This window comes from Staurois parvus, unplaced genomic scaffold, assembly GCF_062004578.1.
Source record: "Staurois parvus isolate SC_StPar_1 unplaced genomic scaffold, SC_StPar_1.0 ptg000572l, whole genome shotgun sequence".
Taxonomy (NCBI): Eukaryota; Metazoa; Chordata; class Amphibia; order Anura; family Ranidae; genus Staurois; species Staurois parvus.
Window position 1 is genome coordinate 5,967,875 of NW_028318368.1, and position 21,352 is coordinate 5,989,226.

Below are 21,352 nucleotides of genomic sequence, written 5' to 3' on the forward strand. Positions count from 1 at the left end.
AGAGAATGACATGGCGATTGCAATTTTTTATGTCACATGGTATTCGCGCAGAAGTTTTTCACACACAATTTTTTTAAACACAATTTGTTTGTAAAAAATACACTTTAGTGAATTTAAAAAAACGAAACACAAGATATACCCCAATTGTGTTGTAAAATTTGAAAGAGGATGTTACGGCAAGTATTTAGATACTTAACATGTCACACAAATTGAGCACGCTTGTGGAATGGTGACAAACTACGGTACTTAAAAATCTCCATAGGTTTGAACTTTTTTACAGGTTACCTGTTTAGAGTTACTGAGAAGGTCTAGTGCTAGAATAATTGCTCTTGCTCTAATGTATGTGATGATACCTCACTTGTGCCGCGAACACCATTTACATATGTGTGTGCAATTTATGAATGTGTTTGCTTCTGTGTGCAAGCACGGTAGGATGGGGGCGCTTTAAAAAAATTATTTTTCTTACTTTCACACTGTCCCTTTATTTTTTATAATCACTTTTTTTCCTTTAAACTTCCCTTGTAATAGAAATATGTATAACATGCCCTCTTTATTAAGAGATTTTGGTCAAAAAAGACCCCAAACTTCTTTACCTTTACCTGGTTCACATTGATGCAGTGCGGTTTCTGTGCAAATTCCGCACCGTATCACAATCACACCCTTTTCATGCAAACCTCTGCGGGTGTGTATGTTAAGTTAACAACACCCCAAAAGCAGTCCACAAAACGCGGTGGGTGCGATGTGCAGAATCAGATCAAATACTGTAGGTGTGAATACCCATGCGATCCAATTCTAGTGCGGAACCAAAAAAGGGTCCTGCACCTTTTTGGTGCGGGTAAAGTGCGATTAGAGCCATAAAAAATGTATGGCTCCAATCACACCGCACACAAATTGCATGTTATTTGCACGGTGTGGTTCCTGTGTGAATATACCGCACCACATATATGTGAACCCAGGCTTAAAAGCAAAAGATTAATTAAAATATGTGTTCATTTCTGCCGACAATTGGATGTGACGTTGTGACGTTGCTCCTATCCTCCATTACGATAGAGGCAATTAAAGACCATAGAGTCTTTCATCGCCGACATCTTGTAGAGGCCGCACCGTTGGATTGTTTCTCAGACTGGCATTAACCAGTAAACTACATGAAAACCACAATGTTTATATATGTATTGCGGTCAAGTGGTTACCTTCAGTTTAATATTCTACAAACTAGAGGCAATTATTTTTTAATTTGGCGCAGTCATAATGAAACTTTAACAATCAACAATCTGTATCTGTCATACATTTTGATAAAGCTACTCAAATTGGCAGCAGGGCTTTTTGAACCAGGTACACCTGCCGCCAAAAAAGTGCAACACATATTTTATTGAATTTCTCCAATTTATTTAACTTTTTTTGTTTTTCATTATTTGTGACATCTTCATAGACAGGCCCCATTAAATTTTCTTCATGGAAATGCCTAGCATGATCACAAAAGCTTTGTTTCAACAAAACAGGAAAAGTTCAGGAATCTATTTAATCTACAGCATGGAAGTGAAATGGTCTAGATTCTACTCCTGATCACAGAATATGGAGCCTTCCATCTTTTCTGGGCTTATTTAATCACTTCCTGCCTGTTCTTTTCAGTCGGCGATTCGCTCTCATATAAAAGCCATCCTAGCGTCTGATTAGCTGGTTCTGAGTAATTTTGTAGAAAAAAAATGATGATTTTTACATGTAAGAGAGAAATGCCAGAATTGTCCTGGGTGGGAAGTTGTTAATAAGACAGCTCGAAAAGCAATAATTTGCATTGTCTTATAACATCCAGTGAGTTGTCAGCTATCATGAAACTTATTAAAAGTAATATGGAGCATGGAAAGGTTTCTTCACAGTGAGAGCTGTGAAAATGTGCAATAGACTCCCTCAAGAGTTGGTTCTGGCCAGCTCAGCAGATTGCTTTAAAAAAGGCCTGGATTTTCCCTTAGATCCACAGAATATAAGTGGATACTAACATTTATAGGTAAAGTTGATCCAGGAAATATCTAATTGCCTCTTGGGGGATCAGGAAGGATTTTTTTTCCTTGCAGGAGCAAATTGGATCATGCTTTGTTGGGCTTTTTTGCCTTCCTCTGGATCAACTGTGGGTATGGGATTTTAACTTTTTTATTTCTTTTAATGGTTGAACTGGATGGACTTTTGTCTTTTTTCAGCCAGACTAACTATGTAACTATGTAATGTATTTCAAATGTAAAAAGACCTTAAATGTAAAAAGATGATCGCTTACCATGCACGCTGCACATTGAACACTACCCTATTAAACATCTATATAATACTCCTATATGTTACCAGATTACCAGACAGACACAAGCAATTCGTTTTTACATTGAACACTTTATTTATTTAAATGAGCCATTGTACACATTGCAGCTATGTATTGTTAGTGTGTTTTTGCCATTTGTAACTAAAACATGCCCTCATAGATAGAGTAAATTAGTGTTATCACCATGGGAACAAGATGCTGAGTCATCCACTTATATGCCAACTCTCACAGTAGTAAAATTTGATTTTTATGTAACAGAGCAGAACTTAAAAAATAGGAATCAGAACCCATAAAAGTGATTATGCTGTTACACAGACATCATCTGCACTGCAAGTAGCACAACAGGACTTTTTTTTTTTTTTGTTTTCTTTGTCAAACACTGGAACAGCTGCATAACTCATTATTCATGGTATATGACCTCACTTTGGCTACTGAGAAAGTAATTTAGCAATGTCTGTGCCAAAAATAAAATAAAGTTACACAGTAGGTCATTTTAATTAAATAAACTAAAGAATTATTTAGTGTTGTTGTGTTTACAAGGGATTTAAAGAAATCCTATTAATTTACAATTGACATTCATCTCTCTCGGTGGGTCTTTTCCCTCCTGATTCCTTAAGAGCATAGGCCTGATTTGATTTAATATTTTTTCATGTTATTTATAAATTAGTAACATGTAGGTTAATGCTGTGTTTTGTTCTTTGTTTTCTCCCCAATCTCTACTTACATTAAATAAACGGGTTTAAAATGTATAGTGCTTATATGCATTTATTTATTTATATATATATATTTGTACGTTAAAAGGCTACAGAGTTTAAACCACAAGAATAAGGTACATAAGACAAAAAATATTTCCTTTTTTATAATCCCTTCTTTTAAAAAAAAAAAGTGCATAAATGCTATAACCATTTTCAAGGATTAGTTTCCGAAGTAAAAACATAAAAAATAGAACTGAAACCTGCCTTGTGTCTTCAACTTTTTGACATAAAAATAAAGTACAGAAATAGAAGAGGACACATTTTGTGAAAACTGCTTGCTCAGTGCTAAGGGAGTTTACAAGGTCAACACATGATTATAGGAGTTTTATTCCATTTTGTTTGATGCCACATGCATGTGCCATAAGAAATTCTGATAAACAAGGTGACTTCTTAATTATTATTTTACTTAACTAGGGAAATATCTTTCCCATTATTAATATTTACAGTGCTATGACCAGCAGACATTTCCACTAGTTATAAGACAATATGGTCTGCTAAAGCATTGACTGGAGCAAGTATATTTGTTGTAGAGTAACTGACTCTACTACAGTCCAGTTTAGAATAGCTTGAATATGTGTGTATGCCTTTATATAAGCAGCTAGCAGATTGGTTATTTGATTACGTTTCATCTTCAGGAAACCTCAATGATGTCTTAGAACCACTGATAGACAGTAGAGGAACCTGGAGCTTTAATGGTCGTATGTGGACGCTTTGAATCCTGTTCTAAATGCCCCAAGCAATACCAAGTCTCTGAACAGTCACTTTCATTCACTACTTTGCCTTCCACTTAGCAAAGTGTAGTCAAGGCCTGCAGGAGAGTCTGAAATCTTCTAATCCAAGCACATTCACTTTGTGTATATAGCACTGTCAGGTCCATCCTTTTTTAAAGTTGCCTTGGCAGACACTTTGAAGAGGCCTGTGGACGAAGCTAACATGTTGGAGAAAAAGGTCAACCTGAACTCATTTGACATGGAAAAAGAAAATAATAAAATGGGTATACCATCCAAAGGATGCTATCTTTGGTCACAAATAATCTTTGCATTTACAAACAGACACACAAAGCTGATCATTTTGTTTACAACATTTGCAGAACAGGAGTGCCAGTATCACCCAGTGGATGTCACTCATGGCCCTTGTGCGTGAGGAGAATGTATCGTTTGCATACTGACTACAGATATGTGTTGTAAGTGTGGCTCAGCAGCCTCTCATTTGGCCTCTTGCTCACAGTCTTCTCCGCAGAAGCGGGTGAGAAGTTGCTGGAGGTCAGTATGGAGGGAATCCTTGTGGAACGCTTCAGGAACATCCTCCAAATGCTCAACGAAAACATGTTTCCCATGCTGGTCCTTCACCACAGTCCTCTTCTGTGTGCTGGCTTTATTCATCATTGTTCTGAAGAGTAAAACATAATTATTATTATTATTATTATTAATATTTATATTCTAAAAAGGGTGGTTAACGTTTTCAAAAATTCTAGGTTATAAGCAACATACTAATTAAAGGGAAAGAAAGCTGCGCTAGCATTTTTCTGCAAATGCTGACAGACAAACCTTTGCGACAGTCTTGGCAATATATGTTTCTGAAATGAGGACTCTTAGAAAGCTGGCGATGGAGCCACTCGATTTTATTTTTGTCTGTGTATAGAATTCTACAATACCATAAGTGCATTCAGGCACAGCTCAATTCCTCTTCAAGCTCTCCTCTGTACAGACACATGATACTATAAATTTACAGCTGCGTTCATGCAAAATTTGGCTTGTTCACCATCTGCGATGCTTATATCAGTGGCAGTAAAGTATATAACACTATAGCCCTGAAACTACCATGATAACTCTCACTGAAGTGCGTAAAAAGCCAATCCTCTTTGTCCTATTCATCACTAAATAAAAAACACACCCCTTATTATGATTCCCTAATCAATCAATTCAGTGCAAGGTTAGTGCGCTCTACTCATTAGGAGTTAAAGCTGATCACCAAAACCATACAAAAGCTCAATAAAAAAGACTGATTAAAAAAAAAGCTGAACAGCAGGCATGTATATGAAATATGCTGCCATGTATTTATTATACAAATAATAAAAGCTAAGTAGCTTAAATAGATGAACTTGTCTTTATATCAGGCTCATGTAATCCCCTACACAGCAGGGATGGCCAGCATTAGAAGTCATTCAGCCTCTGCTTTTACAGTGTGAAAGAAACCACAAGTAACCTGGCAATTCAGCTATCATCTATGTTATATGCTATAAACAAGACAAGAAATGCTCCAAAAGGAGCTGGGATTTTTAAGGTGCCAATAATGTACTACAAGATTTTTAAAAAATCATAATTTTTATTGATCCATATTAATTATAAAAATAATAAAAATATTTTCCATATGCAGACATTCTGACTGGAATATTCACAGCATAATTTTACTGTAGATTCTGATGGTATAGTGATCTAAACGTGTTTTGCCTATTAAGACTTCATCAGGAGATATAGAATACCACACCAATCAAAGCAAAAATATCTGGAAACCAAGTCACAATTGTTCTGAGATGCTGGTAAACCCACAGACGCAGCGGTCAAGTTCTCCCAGGGTGTCAAGGTGGTATATGATTGGTCACAGGAGGGGTAATCAGGACCCTATAACTTACATGGAAATTATAAAGCTTAATCAAAGGGGTGGTTTGGTGCCACAGACTTGGTGGTCTGCAGACATGTGCTGATTTGCAATTGTTAATCGCTGTGAGCTGCTAACCTGGGTATGTGGGCCATGTTGAGATTATTTTGAATATCATCCTAGCCCCAAGTTTGGTGGAGCTTTATAATCTCCATGTAAGATTACCCTCTTGACACCCTAGGGGGGGCTGCATCTGTGAGTTTTGCCAGCATCAAAGAACAATTGTGACTTAGTTTCCATCTATTTATTTGACTGGTGTGGTAATCTACAGTGGCTTGAAAAAGTATTCATATCCCTTGAAATTTTGTCATGTTACAACCAAAAATGTATTTTATTGGGTTTTTATGTGTTTTGGTTGTAACATGACCAAATGTGGAAAATTTCAAAGGATATGAATACTTTTTCAAGGCACTGTATATCTCCTGATTAAGCCTTAGTAGGTGAAACATTCTGAGATCACTACACCATTAGAATCTACAGTAAAATGATGCTGTACACATCCCAACCAATCTGCATATGGAAAAAGTTTTTATTATTTTTTTGGGACGAGTTCCATTCTGGGAGTTTGTTAGTAAGCCCAGCAAAGTAAGGTTTATAATACTTTTTACACAAATAATGCATACAAAACCAACACAAGATATACTCTAAAGAGAGGATGGTTAATCCTACAGTACTTTGAAAGGTACAGTAGTACAGTACAACAGCTGACATACAGGGGCTGGCATGGAGTGACCAGACAAGACCGCTGCTTTTATGCTTGCTTCCAGACATCCTAGGCTTGAAATCAACATTGTGCTACTGTACACTTTTATACTATAAAGTACACAGCAAAACAACTGCTTGTGGCAGAGGGTGCACGCAGCTGACAATGTCCGGCAGACGCATAAGCTACTTCCGTGATTTGGCATGTGAATGCATGTTCGCATCTTTGAAGTTCATAACTTGGAGGTTTTTCATATCTTTGAAAGTTTGCAACTGGAATGTTTGTAAGTAGAGGACTTACTGTACTGAGTATTTTTATAATTGAAAAGGATCAATAAAAATTCAGATTGGTTTAATCTTATATAGTAGTACATTATTGGCACCTTAAAAATCCCAGCTTGGAGCATTTCTTGACTTGTTTACGGTTCATGCATGGGATGTGGTGCCTTGAGTCATCCCCTGACCCTAGACTCATGTGATACTATGTTATATGCTACTGAGTTTGTGCCTAGGAAAAATACTAGGTATAGTAACTACCATAGTGTCTCCAACCAATAATCCCTTGGCCAATAAAGAATGAATTTCTACAAGATATAATGAAAACCTTCAATGAAAGATGTTTGCAATCACTGATGGCTTTAAAGTGATAATAAAGGCAGATTTGTTTTTGTTTAAAAATAACAAACATGCCATTCTTACCTGTTAGCAGTCCTGATCCTCCTCTCCTGGCCCCTCCCTCCTGCCTAGTGCCTTCATAACAGTTTGCTATGGGGCACTCGAGCAAGCTCTCTCACTGCGTGTCCATTCACACACGGAGCGTGGCTTGGCCCCACTCATTGGCTCACTGACTGTGATTGTCAGTAGCAGAAACCAATGGCTACCACTGCTGTCTCAGCCAATGTGGAGGGAGAGACTTGGGAGAGCTTAGGCTCTCATGCACATCTCCTGATTGATATGGGACGCAGGTAAATTTGAGAGGGGGTCTGAGGAGGCTGCTGCACATAGGTTTTTTTACCTTCATGCATAGAATGCATGAAGCTATAAAACCTTGAGTCTTTACAACCAAAGCCACAATAATAATGGCAGACACAGTCCTCTGCATGATCTTCTACCTTCTTTACCTATTTTTCAATAGGAACATAACTTAAAATAAATAAATTACATTACAAATAAAAATAATAATTTACATATGCAATTTAAAACAAGGGCTGAAGAACTGTGAGAATAGTATTAGAAGTGCTAGAAATAGCAATGAGGCTCTGTGGGACCAGCATGCTCCAGATCTACCTCTGTAATGTAATATATCTCCCCTTCTGCTGAATATGCAAGGATTACAGATGCATATCGCTTTATGAAAAACTCTACACAAAGAGCTTGTGACTAGGGACTTGGAACATCGTATTATGTAGAGTTACAGCAGAAGAGGAGTCCTTAAGTGTTCTGTTTATGGAGGGAGAACAGACAATTGATCTCCAAGTCCAGGTAACTACTGAATGACAGGGTTAAAGAAGCTGTAAGCAGGCTCTACATACACACATTACTCTTCTCTACACAGTTACAGTTACTGCATACTTCAAGTCAGTTTGTTAAATACACTGTATGTTTTCGGAACATATGTCTGAAAGTACTTAGCTGGTCAAATACATGCACCTTTACAATAAGAGAGTGCTGTTTTACATCTGCCAGGCAGCATTGGATGCTCAGTATTCGGGGATCCAAGCACATCTAAGAAACATCTATTTATTTTGTTAATTAATCAGCCAATGGCTTGTCATCTCTAATATTTACTATGTCAGCTTGAGAGGTGTTCCAGATGGTTCCCATTAAGCAGGATTTGGAGTTGAATTTTAAGTAGGATTTTCATTTAGATGTTTGTTTTCACATACATCTTTCAAACCAGGTTGTATCACACTTCTGTTATAGACAATTATACCCTTTAGGAAGACGTAAAGCTTTAGGGATTGCGTAAGTGTCTGTAATATTACTTTCCACAGACAACGGGGACTCATCTGCTTCATAATGTGTTTACAGTTCCTCTGCTATACAACACTGATAGTGTTTGTGATTACATCCCTCCATTGTCACCAAAGATTTTGTTTTTTAAAAATTCCATATGATTTTAGGAATGCTAAACTATAAAGACATGCTCAGCCAAGGCACACTGATAAGCAATTACAACAAGGCTGACATTAAGCCCGGGTTCACATTATGCGGTGCAGGACACTGCATATAATTCACACAGGAATCGCACCGCATTCCTGTGTGAATTACATGCATATGTCTGTGCGGTGTGATTTGAGCCATACTTTTTGCATAGCTCAAATTGCATTGCATCCACACCAAAAAGGTGCAGGACCCTTTTTTAAATCCACACCTGAATCGCGTCGCATGGGTGTTCTCAACCATGTGATGTGATTTCTGCCAATCACATCACATTTTGCAATCTGTTTTGGGGTATCATTAATTTATCATTGACACCCGCACCAGATCACATGAACATGATGCGATTTCAATGTGGTGCAGGAAATGCACAGGCTTCACAGCGTTTACAGCACTGCAGTGGTGTGAACCAGGACTAAGGGGTTGGTGTACTAAAACTGGAGGGTGCAAAATCTGGTGCAGCTCTGCAGTGAAACCAATCAGCTTCTAGGTGTTTTTTTCAAACAATAATTGAACAAGCTAAAGTTAGAAACTGATTGGCTACCATGCACAGCTGTACCAGATTATGTACTCTCCAGTTTTAGTAAAGCAACCCCTAACACCCCGGTCACATCAAGCCCGACTTTGAAATTGTGCAACTTCACTGTGATTTCAAAGTCGATTGAGATGCCGATTTTAGGTGCGATTTGCAAGACATCTGACACAGATGTCTATGCAAATTGCACCAAAAGTAGTACATGTACTACTTTAGAAATCGTTGCGGCTCCGATCAAGTCGGAACCGCACTGATTTGATTGAGGACAATAGGGTGCAACTTGGCATACAATTTGCAAATCGCATCCCAAGTCGCACCCAATGTGACCGGGGTGTTAATGTACTTGTTTTGGTCAAAGTTTTAATCAGTTCAGAAATGTAAGCAGGGTATACACACATAGTTTGTTTTTTGTTTAACCAGTGGGTTGAACAAAAAAAAAAATTGACAGATCCCTGCATCAACACAATAATGCAATGTAATATTGTATGAACTAATGGAAAATCAGGCTGCAAGCGCTAATCATTGTATTCTGACAGGGCTGTCCTGTCAGAATACAATGATTAGCGCTTGCAGCCTGGTTTTCCAGTAGCACTGCTCGACAGATGCTGGTTGTTAGAGTACACATATACAGAGCTGGCCAACTTTCGGTACATGTGTACCTAGCTCTTGTAATGAAAATCTAGTACCAACTGAATATACACTATATTGCCAAAAGTATTTGAAGTGTCTTGCGAGCCAGAAAGCAGAAAAAAATTCCCTTATTGAACACTTTAAAGTTGGATCGCAAACCTCTAGCACATAACTACCAATGTGGCGACACGTAAAATAAAATCATATAGTGTTGCGCTCCCAAACCTCCAATTAATAAATTAATTAAATAAATAAATTTATTAATTGGAGGTTTGGGAGCGCAACACTATATGATTTTATTTTATATTGCCAAAAGTATTGGACCAGCCCTCCAAATCATTGGATTCAGGAATTCCAATCACCTCCATGGCCACGGGTGCATAAAATCAAGCACCTAGGCATGCAGACTGCTTCGACGAACATCTGTGAAAGAATGGGTCGCTCTCAGGAGCTCAGTGAATTCAAGCGTGGTATCGTGATAGGTTGCCACCTGTGCAATAACTCCATCCGTGAAATTTCCTTGCTACTAAATATTACACGGTCAACTGCTAGTGGTATTATAATAAAGTGGAAGCAACTGGGAACAGCAACTCAGCCACTAAGTGGTAGGCCATGTAAAATGACAGAGCTGGGTCAGCGCATGCTGAAGTACACAGTGCACAGAAGTCACCAACTGTCTGCAGAGTCAATAGCTAAAGACCTCCAAACTTGGTGTGGTCTTCAGATTAGCACAACAACAGTGCATAGATAGTTTCATCGAATAGGTTTCCATGGCCGAGCAGCTGCATCTAAGCCTTACATCACCAAGTGCAATGCAAAGCGTCAGATGTAGTGGTGTAAAGGACGCAACCACTGGATTCTACAGCAGTGGAGACATGTTCTCTGGAGGGTAGAATTACACTTCTCTGTCTGGCAATCCAATGGATGTGTCTGGGTTTGGCAGTTGCCAAGAGAACAGTACTTGACAGAGTGCATTGTGCCAGGTGTAAAGTTTGGTGGAGAGGTGATTATGGTCGTCAGCATACCAAGACATTTTGGACAATTTCATGCTCCCAACTTTGTGGGAACAGTTTGGGGATGGCCCCTTCCTGTTTCAACATGACTGCGGACCAGTGCACAAAGCAAGGTCCTTAACCACATCCCGACCTCCCTATAGCAGATATACTGCTAAAGGGCAGCAGAGGTGCTCAAAATCACGTATATACGTGATTTTGTATTTCCGGGTAGTGGGCGCGCACGAGCTGTGGCTGTCAATCAACGGGTCCTAGCCGGCGATTCCCCGCCTACACCTGGTGGTTACTGAGCGTCTCCGAAGGGGGGAAGGAGGACAGCTTTGCATACTAACAGTCCTCCTCCCTGTCAGCTTGGGCACACTGCTCTGGATGACTGTGCACAGTACAGCCATCCCGAGAAGTGTTCTTACAGTGAAGCACCAACACATTGCCCCCCAGTAAAACATTCCCAGCACACAGTTAACCTTTTGATCGCCCCTCATGTTAACCCCTTCCTGCCCAGTGCCATTAGTACAGTGTCAGTGCTTTTTTTTTAGCACTGATCACTGTAGTGGTGTCACTGGGGAAGTCAGTGACACCAAGTCAGTTCCCCCCAGTGTCAGAATGCCCATTATAAGTCGCTGATGGCAGCCATTACTAATAAAAAAAAAATCCAGCATCTATACTGCCATTTGTAAACGCTATAACTTGCACATAAACCGATTAATTTACACGTACTGGGATTTCTTTTTGCAAAGATATGTAGCAGAATACATTGTGGCGTATATTTATGATAAAATTAAGATTTTTTTTTATTTTTTTACTGGAAATGTTTGATAGCAAAAAGTAAAAAATATTGTTTTTTTCTCAAAATTGTCAGTCTTTATTTTTATAGCACAAAACATAAAAAACACACAGACGATCAAATACCACTAAACGCAAGCTCAATTCATGGGAAAAAAAGGACGTAAATTTCATTTGGGTGCAGCGTTGCATGACTACGCAATTGTCAGTCAAAGTAATGCAGCGCCGTAACACAAAAAAATGGCCTGGTCAGGAAGGGGGGTAAATCCTTAGGAGGACAAGTGGATAAAGACATGGATGAGTGAGTTTGGGGTGGAGGGGCTTGACTGGCCTGCACAGTCAAACCGAGTCCTGACCTCAACCCGATAGAACACCTTTGGGATGAATTAGAGTGGAGACTGCGAGCTAGACCTTCTCGTCTGACATCAGTACCTGACCTCGTATATGCGCTTCTGGAAGAATGGTCAAACATTCCCATAGACACACTCCTAAACCTTGTGGACAGTTTTCCAAGAAGAGTTGAAGCTGTTATAGCCGCAAAGGGTGGGCCAACTCAAAATTTAACCCTACAAACTAAGACTGGGATGCCATTAAAGTCAGGCATCCCAATACTTTTGGCAATATGGTGTATCTTATTTTAAAGTAACATATATAAACTTAGTATAGAATTCTAGAACGTAAAAATGTCAAACCATCCAAAGCGGGGGCGAGGGGGAGGAGCCTAACTATGGCGGCGTAGGCTAGCACGGGGTGGGTGCTCTCCGTGCTTCTCCATCGCCTCGGATACCTATATTTTGGATGCTCAGGGGCCGGGGGACATACCTGAGCGCGGTGGGTCCCAGAGTGGAAATGGTGGTCCCGGGAGCGGTGAGGAGTGGGTGGACCGCGGCATCGGGACGGAATGGAGGCATGCTGGAGACACGCTGGAGGAAGTGCGGCACTGGGTAGGGGAAAAGCCGGCCGGCGTTCAGAGGAGAGAGGAAGACGCCGGTTCGCCCCCCCCAGTTCACGGCTATTGAATACGGCTAACGTCTCTCAGCAGTATGCCCCCCCTGAATGTTAGTGACCTATCCACAGGGGAGTGAACCTGACAGATTGAAGAGACCCAGAGGAATCTCCCCCTCAAGAGAGCAACGGAATTGGACAGTTGAGGAATCTGCTCGTGGCTGCGGCTGTCTCATCAGAAGAAGAGCAAGTGGATGTTGAGTGTGAGCAGCCTGGGCTGGCCATTATTATGCAATAGTGACTGTTTGCTGTGTAAAGGGAAAAAGAGGATTTGTGAAAGGGGGATTCCCTGGGGGGTCTGAACGAGACAAGGAGGAATTAAAGCAGCCTACAAGGAGAACTAAATGGAAAAGTGGACAATAAGCTTTGATAAAATTTGGGTCCCTGGCGCTTATTTTTACTATTCTTTGTGGTCCCTTTATTGAAGAAAACAAGATGCATAGAAGAAATGAAGAATACAAATGTTAAAAATAGTGGGCCAAAGGGGTCTCAAACCGGTACGATAAAAAAATATACGTCTCAAGGAAATGTGACTCCAGATAGGTCTCAAGGTGTTGGTGAAAAAAGTGAACTGGAAATGAGTATAGATGGTAGCCCTAGACTCTCCCTGGGAAATAAATGTAGTAGTCAGCAAGCTACAGAAAATTTGGAGATGAGGGATATTGAAAGTGAACTACAAGTAGCAAACAAGAAAGAGATGGCAGACATGTTCAAGAATTTAGAAAAAACAATAAAGCAAGAAATGGCAAATATACGGAGTGATTTGGGGCAGATGCTATTGATGGTGGAGGAGACGGAGGAAAGAGTTAAAAACCATGCCGAATATATCTCTGACCCAGAGAAAAGGACAATAGATATCAGGAAAGACCAAAAAAAATTGCTTTACAAAATGGAAGTACAAGAAAACAGGGATAGGAGAAATAAGGGTAAGAGGAGTTCCAGAGTCTGCAAAGGGAGAAGAAACACGAGGCCTTGTCTGTAAAATTTTAAACTCCATAATGGACAGACCAGAAACAGAATTGGTTAACCTGGAAGGTGTTTTCAGGATAGGAAAGATTCAACAAGGAAGTGGAAAAGAGAAACCAAGAGATATAATTGTCCAATTCCAGAAGTGGGGAGATAAAAAAGAAATATGGAGAAAGATTAAGGGAAGATCAATTATTAAATATGGAGAATCATCAGAGACATGGAGGAGAAGATCTCTGAAACTCCTTGTAGAGCAGATGATAAAGCAGAATGTGCACTATAGATGGGGTATTCTGGAGAATGGATGGATAATTGGATGAAAGAATGGAGTTACAGCGTATTTGAGATTCCCCAAGGACTTAAGAGACTTCTGTGACAGACTTGATTTACAAATGGTAGAGGTTCCTGGTTGGGAGGTTGAAGAAGGAGATTCTGGAGCTAGAGAGAAAGAAGATTGGCAGTTTGCTAGAAGAGGGAGATAGGGAATAGAGGGGGGGGAGGGTGATGGGTTTTGTTTTTGTTGCTGTTTTTTTTTTTTTTTTCCTCCCCCTCTCTCTCTCTCTCTCCTCTTCCCTTCTTCTTTTCTTCCCTTCTTCTTTTCTTCCCCTCTTCCTTTTTTTCTCCTTTTTTCCAGGCCTTAAGAGTTGCTGGGACCATATCGAATTGACTAGATAGAATTGGGGTATCTGAGGTGGTGGGAAGTAGGGGGGACCATCCATGGGTGGAGTTCAACCCCAAGGTGGTAAATCTATGGTGGGTTCGGACCCTCAAAAGATGTATAGGAAAAATGTAAGCCTAAAAGAAGGGAGGGGTGGGAGGGAGAGGGGGGGTAGATTGGAGGGAGGAGGGGTGGGGGAGGGTATTATGGTTGACAGCCTGCGTGAAGAAAGGAGTAACAAGGGCAGAGAAAGAAGGGGAGAGGAGAAGGTAGAGAGAAAGGAAAAGATATAAAGAAAATGGAAGATTTACGGTTTATAACTTATAACGTAAACGGGTTGAATTGTCCAGGGAAAAGGGTTAAATTATTTAAGGAACTACAACATAGAACAGCCTCAGTGGTTTTACTGCAGGAAATGCATTTTGAATTGAAGTCAAACGTTAAGTTGAACTCTAGATACTATCCATCATGGTATTATGCAGATTCCCCAATTAAGAGAGCAAAGGGGGTAGCTATAGGATTTGCAAAGAATATAAGGTTTTAGTTGGAGGATAGAAAGACTGATCCGGATGGGAGGTTTTTATTCCTGAAAGATAAACTACAAGATATTGAATATACAGTTGCTAACATCTACTGCCCAAATAAGAAGCCGGAGTTATTCTTGAAAAGAGTTTTAAAAAGTTTGATGGATTTTAGAAAGGGATATTTGATAGTAGCTAGGGATTTAACTTATGTATGGACCCACAAATGGATACAACTTCTTCTGCACAAAGGGAGGGGAGTAAGTGCCTAAGATTACTGAGGAAAGTGATAAGGGAGTATCAATTGGTGGTCAGTTGGAGAATCATGCACATGAAAGATAGAGACTATTCCTTCTTCTCAAAGGTACATGAGATGTATTCTAGGTTGGACTACATAGTAATAGATCACCGATTAATAGAGTCTTTGGTTAAAGTAACAATAGAGGTAATGTCACTCTCAGATCACGCCAGTGTTGTAATAAAAGTAGGATGGGGAAGGAGGCCTCCAGGAGGGTCGGTATGGAGGTTGAATGAGGCACTTCTAATAGATCAAGAGACCGAGCGGAAGATTGGAGAGGAGATTAGGAGATATTTTGAGGAAAATGAAACGGGAGATGTGTCGTTGGCTGCACTGTGGGAGGCCCATAAGATATATATAAGAGGAATCCTTATCGCAATTGGGGCAAGAAAGAAAAGAGAAAGGAGAGAGAAAATTAGTGGGCTCCTAAAGGAGTTAGCTGAGTTTGAACAGTTGCATAAAAAGAATATAACAAAAGAGATAATGCGGAAAGTAAAAAAAAAGAAAGAAGAATTAGCGAATATGATGGAAGAGGAGAAGAGGAGAGTCTTTAATAAAGTGTTATGTGAAAGGTATAGATGGGAGGATAGACCAGGAAAGTTTTTAATGAGAGCTTTGAGGAAAAAGAAGAATAGGAATTATATAGATAAAATAAAAAACCCAAGGGAGAACTGGTTCACTCAACTAGAGATATTGCGAAGGTGTTTAAGGATTATTACAGTAAACTTTATAATATTGCCCCCCAAGACGTAATAGATAAGGGTGGAACAGCAACTATTGAAAAAAGAAGGATATATTTAAAAAATGCAGGTCTACCAAAATTAAATGAAGATCTTTTGAACTCCCTAGATTCTGAAATTACATATGAAGAAATAAAGATAGCATTAAAAAGCTCCATGACGGGTAAAAGCCCAGAGCCAGATGGATATACTGTTAGATATTATAAAAAATACAGCAAATTGCTAATACCTAAATTGAAGTCCTATTTCAACACCTTGGGGGGAGAGATGGATATGAGGCGAGAATCCCTGCAGGCTCAGGTGGTCCTTACTCACAAGGAAGGAAAAGATCCCGCCCAGTGTTCAAGCTATAGACCAATATCATTATTGAATACAGATATGAAGATATATGCAAAGATCTTAGCAAATAGGCTGAAAGATTTAATGCCCGAATGGATACATGAAGATCAGGCGGGTTTTGTTCAAGGGAGAGAGGGCAGAGACAATGGGTTGTGATCCTTGCTGATTATTCAGAAAAGGAAAAAAGGGAAGAACTCAAGTGGTGGTTCTTTCAGTGGATGCAGAGAAGGCATTTGATAGAGTTAACTGGGGATTCATGATGGATACATTGGAGGTCCTGGGAGTGGGAGCTAGAATGGGAGCATGGATAGGAAAGTTGTACAGGTGGCCCTCCGCAGTGGTTATGGTAAATGGGGAGATGTCAGAGTCATTTGGGATGACAAATGGAACAAGACAGGGCTGCCCGCTGTCCCCATTGTTGTATGTTTTGTGCTTGGAATCACTGTTGTCAACAATAAGGAAAAATTCAGACATAAAGGGAATATGTATAGGAAATATAGAACATAAGGTTGCCGCTTTTGCAGATAATTTATTGTTTTATGTCGGAAATCCTAGGATAACGTTCCTAATTCAATGAGGGCATTGAAGAAATATGGAGAGATGTCAAATTTAAAAATCAACCCAGCTAAAACAGAGATATTAAACATAAATCTTCCAAATAAGGAAAAATGGGGGATACAAGGTGAATTTCCCTTTGTGTGGAAAGAGAATTAAAATACTTGGGGGTAAAACTCACTTTGGCATATAAAAACCTTACTATATAATTTGATTTATAAATGTTAAATGAAATTAGAGAGGAACTAAAGAGATTAGGAGGAGGAAATCAGTCCTGGATAAGACGCATAAATTTGATAAAAATGGTAATCGTCCCCAAAATCCTATATAAATTCCAAATGGTCCCTATTAAGCTTCCAGAGGTATATTTTAAGATGATTAAAAAGATGATAACAAGATATATTTGGAGAAATAGAAAACCTAGAGTATCTTATGAAGTGATAAGTAGAAATAAAGAAAAAGGTGGATTGGGAGTGCCAGATTTTAAAAGATATTATAAAGCAGTAATTTTGGCTAGGATATTTGATTGGACACATAATTTAAAAGGGAAAAGTTGGGTCACAATAGAAAATTCACTTAGTGGTAATAATTTAAGTAGGAGTATATGGGTGCCAACACAGTATAGAGGTTTAAAAGAGAGCACGAGTGTGTATACTTTAAATGTTTTAAGAGTGTGGGATAAAATGCACAAGCAGATAAAGTGGGACTTTAACTCATTTTTGATGCCACTGAGAAATTCAGGGCTTTTCCCGCCAGGTAGGGAGGAAATCTCAGGAAAATGGATCAAGAAGGAGGAAGCCCAGTTGAGAGATATAATGAAAGGAGTAGAACTGAGATCACTTAAGGATTTGGAAAAGGAAGAGGGAAAGATTTTCACTAAGATAGAGAGTTGGAGGTATAATCAATTAAAATGTTTTGTTGGGAATTTGCCTAAGCCCTTGAGATCTAGAAAAGATTGGAATTTGTTTGAGCGGTTTTTGGAATCACGGGGAGATGGGAAACATGGTACGGCTAAAATATATAAAATTCTCACTGAGTTAGACATAGGGAAAAAAAACTAATGTATATAGAAAAATGGGAAAGAGATTTGGGGGTGGTGATAGAGGAGGTTAAACAGAAAAAAATATTTAGATGGATTCACGAGAATGTAAGTACACGCGAGGTGGAAATGAACTATAAATGTTTGATAAGGGGGTATATTACACCGAGTACAGAGCACAAGATGAGTGGGGAGAAATCACCTTTGTGTTGGCGGGGGTGTGGAGAGATAGGCACGATGTATCACATATGGTGGAAATGTCCAAAAATACAAGTATTCTGAAGAAACGTAGTACATCAAATTAGAACGATTACGGAAATAGATATTAGTTTGGACCCTGGAATCTGCCTTTTACATAATACAGAATAATCAGTAAATAAATATAAAGAAACAGGTGTATGGTACTTTCTAAATGCAGCCAAAAGTCTGATACCAAAGTTTTGGCGTAAAGTAGAAGCTCCAAAAGAGGAGGACTGGATAGATAGAGTGGACCAGATTGGTAGAATGGAGAAATTATTTTATATACAGGAAGATAGGTTGGTGACATATTATGCGAAATGGAAAAAATGGGAAGAGTTTAGATCGAATAGATAGGTGAATAGATGAAGAAGGGTTTCTCTTTTTTTTCTGTCCCTTTGTAATAAGAACACTTTTCAAGTCTCTTTTTCTCTTGTCTAAGAGCGGAAAGCGAAGAGAAGTGCAGGATGGAGGGTGGGTGGATGGGGGGGGGGAAGGGTGACTTTGTTAGTGGGGGGGATGGGAGAAACAAGGAAAATATGGGAAATTATTTTTTATTTCTTTTTATGAGAATGTAAAGAATTTGTACTGTGGATTTTATCTTTCCTAATATTTTGAAAATCAATAAATATTTAAATTAAAAAAAACACCCAAAGCATACATATTTTAGGTGTGAGTTCATGTTTTTCATTTGAAAAACTTGCAGACTATCTGAGGAATTCATAAAGAGTGTCTTGGACAGTCTTTAGAATTCCAATGTGCCTCCACATAACAAATGTTAGTGGGGGTGACAGATTCATGTACATGTTGTAGATGGGTACATGATGCTGGGGCATGCACCAAGGGTGGAGAAGCAACTGTGCTTGCTCCCTGCTACTGCACCTGTCTGACAGGTGCAGTAGCCAGAATTTTTGTACCTGACAGAGCAGAGTCTGATGGGATTCAGAGACACTAGTTCCCCATCAGGTCTGCTCCCCTTGTGACTGACAGCAAGCAGTGGGCATGTCTCTAGCCAATAGATGCTAATAGCTAATACACTGTGTACAGGGACAGGCACTCTGCCAGTATCTGCATGCCAAATTAGAGTGGGTTTTAATTATCTCCAGTTTCCTTATCTTTGAACTGGAAGCAGTTATTTTTTCATTATTTATTAGCATTAAAATAATTAATAGCACCAGTTCGGAAAAATGTGACGCTATTAAGAACTACCTGAATCTGGTGCATGTGTTGGTGCATGTGTAAAGTTACCAAAACTGGCAGTAGAAATTTCTAAATTTGGTGCTGACCAATTTAAAGGGTCATAATGTCAGAAAACTGTCAGTAGTACTTTATTGACGTCCCCCAAATATTTCTTGGGGGATTAAACTCTGAACTCTTCAGCATAACTAATAAATACATTCCTCAAATGCAAACAGGGAACACAGTATACCAGCTCAGGACTCCAGTGTATAGTTGCAGTGCACCAGTCCACCCCACTCCATTTTGTTTGTGATTGGATAATCAGGGAACTTCTTTTGCTTATCTGTGTGTAATGCAGGAGGGGCATTCAGAAACACATCCATTATAGGTTATTTGTCTTCTACATACAGTGAGCCTAATGTATGAAATGTTCTAAAGAATTTCTTTACACCTACTAATCATATATAAGGAGATATTGGAAGGTTACGTAGGCTTTAGCATAGCTGCATTGTTCCCTTGAACGCACTAGCTGCGTGGTGAATAATTCCACTCGTTGTGTGGAATGTCTTTAAGTAATGTGCAGTATCTGTGCTTTCCCAGTAATCACAGTATACAAATGGCTAACATACTTTGCCTCACTTTATAGGTCATGGCATATAGTGATACATATACACACACATATAAATGTATATCGACACATTTATCTTTTTCATTTAGGCCATGGGGGTGATAGTGTAGGTGTTATAGGAATATTATTTTCACAAAAAATAATCTAAAAAAACTCATGTTATTTCTTAGTTTAGTATAGTATTAGAACCAATACACAACATAATTTAATTCTGTTTTAGTTGTTTTCACAAGATAATGTTTAGCATGTAAATTTGTATAAATGTTTTTTTTTCTTAGAATAATCCTACATATGGTATTCCATTGTGTTTTTACTGCATACAGCAACTCAGTAAGTCAGTGATTGTTAGTTTTTATGAATGATTGCCTCGCTTCATGTACATCTATCACTGAAAGCTTGTAAATGATTTTGTTAGTTTCACTGCAGTCTATTAAGGTCGGTGCCATGCCAGCCCAAACCTTTTTATAACAGATCCATCCTCTTTGGTAATCTGTGTTTCCGTTAAATTGGGAAGGTGAACCCTTACATCTCCACCTGCATAGTTTAGAGCCTAGAAAAACAAACAGCACTGTAAGAATAGAAGAAGTCTCACAGTGGCATGATTAGTATGCTTTGTGTTCAGGCTATGGATAAACCTTCTATATACAGCTATAAAATATTCACTACAGTACCCTACGCTGTGCAAACATAACATATTATATTTAGGTAACATTCTCATTGGAAAAAAAATTGGTTTTAACAACTATACAAGTATTTCAATGAATATCCAGTATGTATACTATATAAAGTTACAAAAATACAAACTCTCATTTCCCGAAGAACTAAGAAGTGTATATTGGTTAAATTATAGACTGCCACAATTTGCTCTCTATTTAACAGTTGGAGATTTGTCCAGTTTTGTAAATATTTTCTTATATTTACTGCTCAGGAATGCAAAAAAATTTTTTTTTTTGTAAAGTAAATGCGAATTATTGAACTAATATTTTGGTTTTATTATTAAAGTAGCAGGTCGTGCACTAGGATTTTTTTTTGCACTCATCTTTCTGTTTTTAGTTGTTCTGTTTACAGATCTCAGCAGCTCAAGCTAATATCTAAATGTATAGCTGTGCGAGTCAGAGGTGTTAATCATCTCTCTCCCTCCCTCATAGATTGAGCAGTGACTCCTCTCCCTCCCTCCTTACTTGATCATTGACTCATCTCCCTCCATCCCCCTCCATGTCTTAAAGCAGATTTCTGGTAAAAAATTATTTTCCCATGTAGTCGGGCTGTGCTGCTCACACTGCATGGGTTAAGTGATTGTTTTGTCTAGGGGCTCAGGGATAAGCTGTACTTACCCACTCCTCTGATCCTCCGGAAAACCGTGCTCCCCCCACATCCAGTGGTGGACTGTTTCAGCCGTCCTCATGGCGAGTGGTGGGGACTTGCGTTCAGAGGATCGGCGGATTAGGTGAGTATATCTTAGCTTTCTGAGCCCCTAGACAAAAACGAGCATTTAACCCATGCAGTACGGACACAGCCCCACTGCATGGGAAAATAATAATTTTGCCCAGATTTCTTCTTTACACCTCGTAAACATGATGAGAATATTTCTGCATGCTAGTCTCATATAAAAAATAAATAGGTTACTAAAGTTCCGAAAATTCTCGACA

General features: G+C 39.1%; 1 protein-coding gene across 29 annotated transcripts in view; it reads right to left on the reverse strand.

Moving 5' to 3' along the window:
• Positions 1 to 2,353: 2,353 nt before the first annotated feature.
• ANK2 (ankyrin 2) overlaps positions 2,354 to 21,352 on the reverse strand; it is a 290,860-nt gene continuing 271,861 nt past the window's right edge. For all 29 annotated transcript variants that reach the window (XM_089691815.1, XM_089691824.1, XM_089691825.1 and 26 more), the window contains 2 exons: positions 20,162 to 20,253; positions 2,354 to 4,446 (listed from right to left, as the gene is read on the reverse strand). In XM_089691815.1, coding sequence (XP_089547941.1) covers positions 4,263 to 4,446; positions 20,162 to 20,253 — 276 coding nt within the window. In that variant the 3' untranslated portion in view covers positions 2,354 to 4,262. The remainder of the gene's footprint in view (positions 4,447 to 20,161; positions 20,254 to 21,352) is intronic.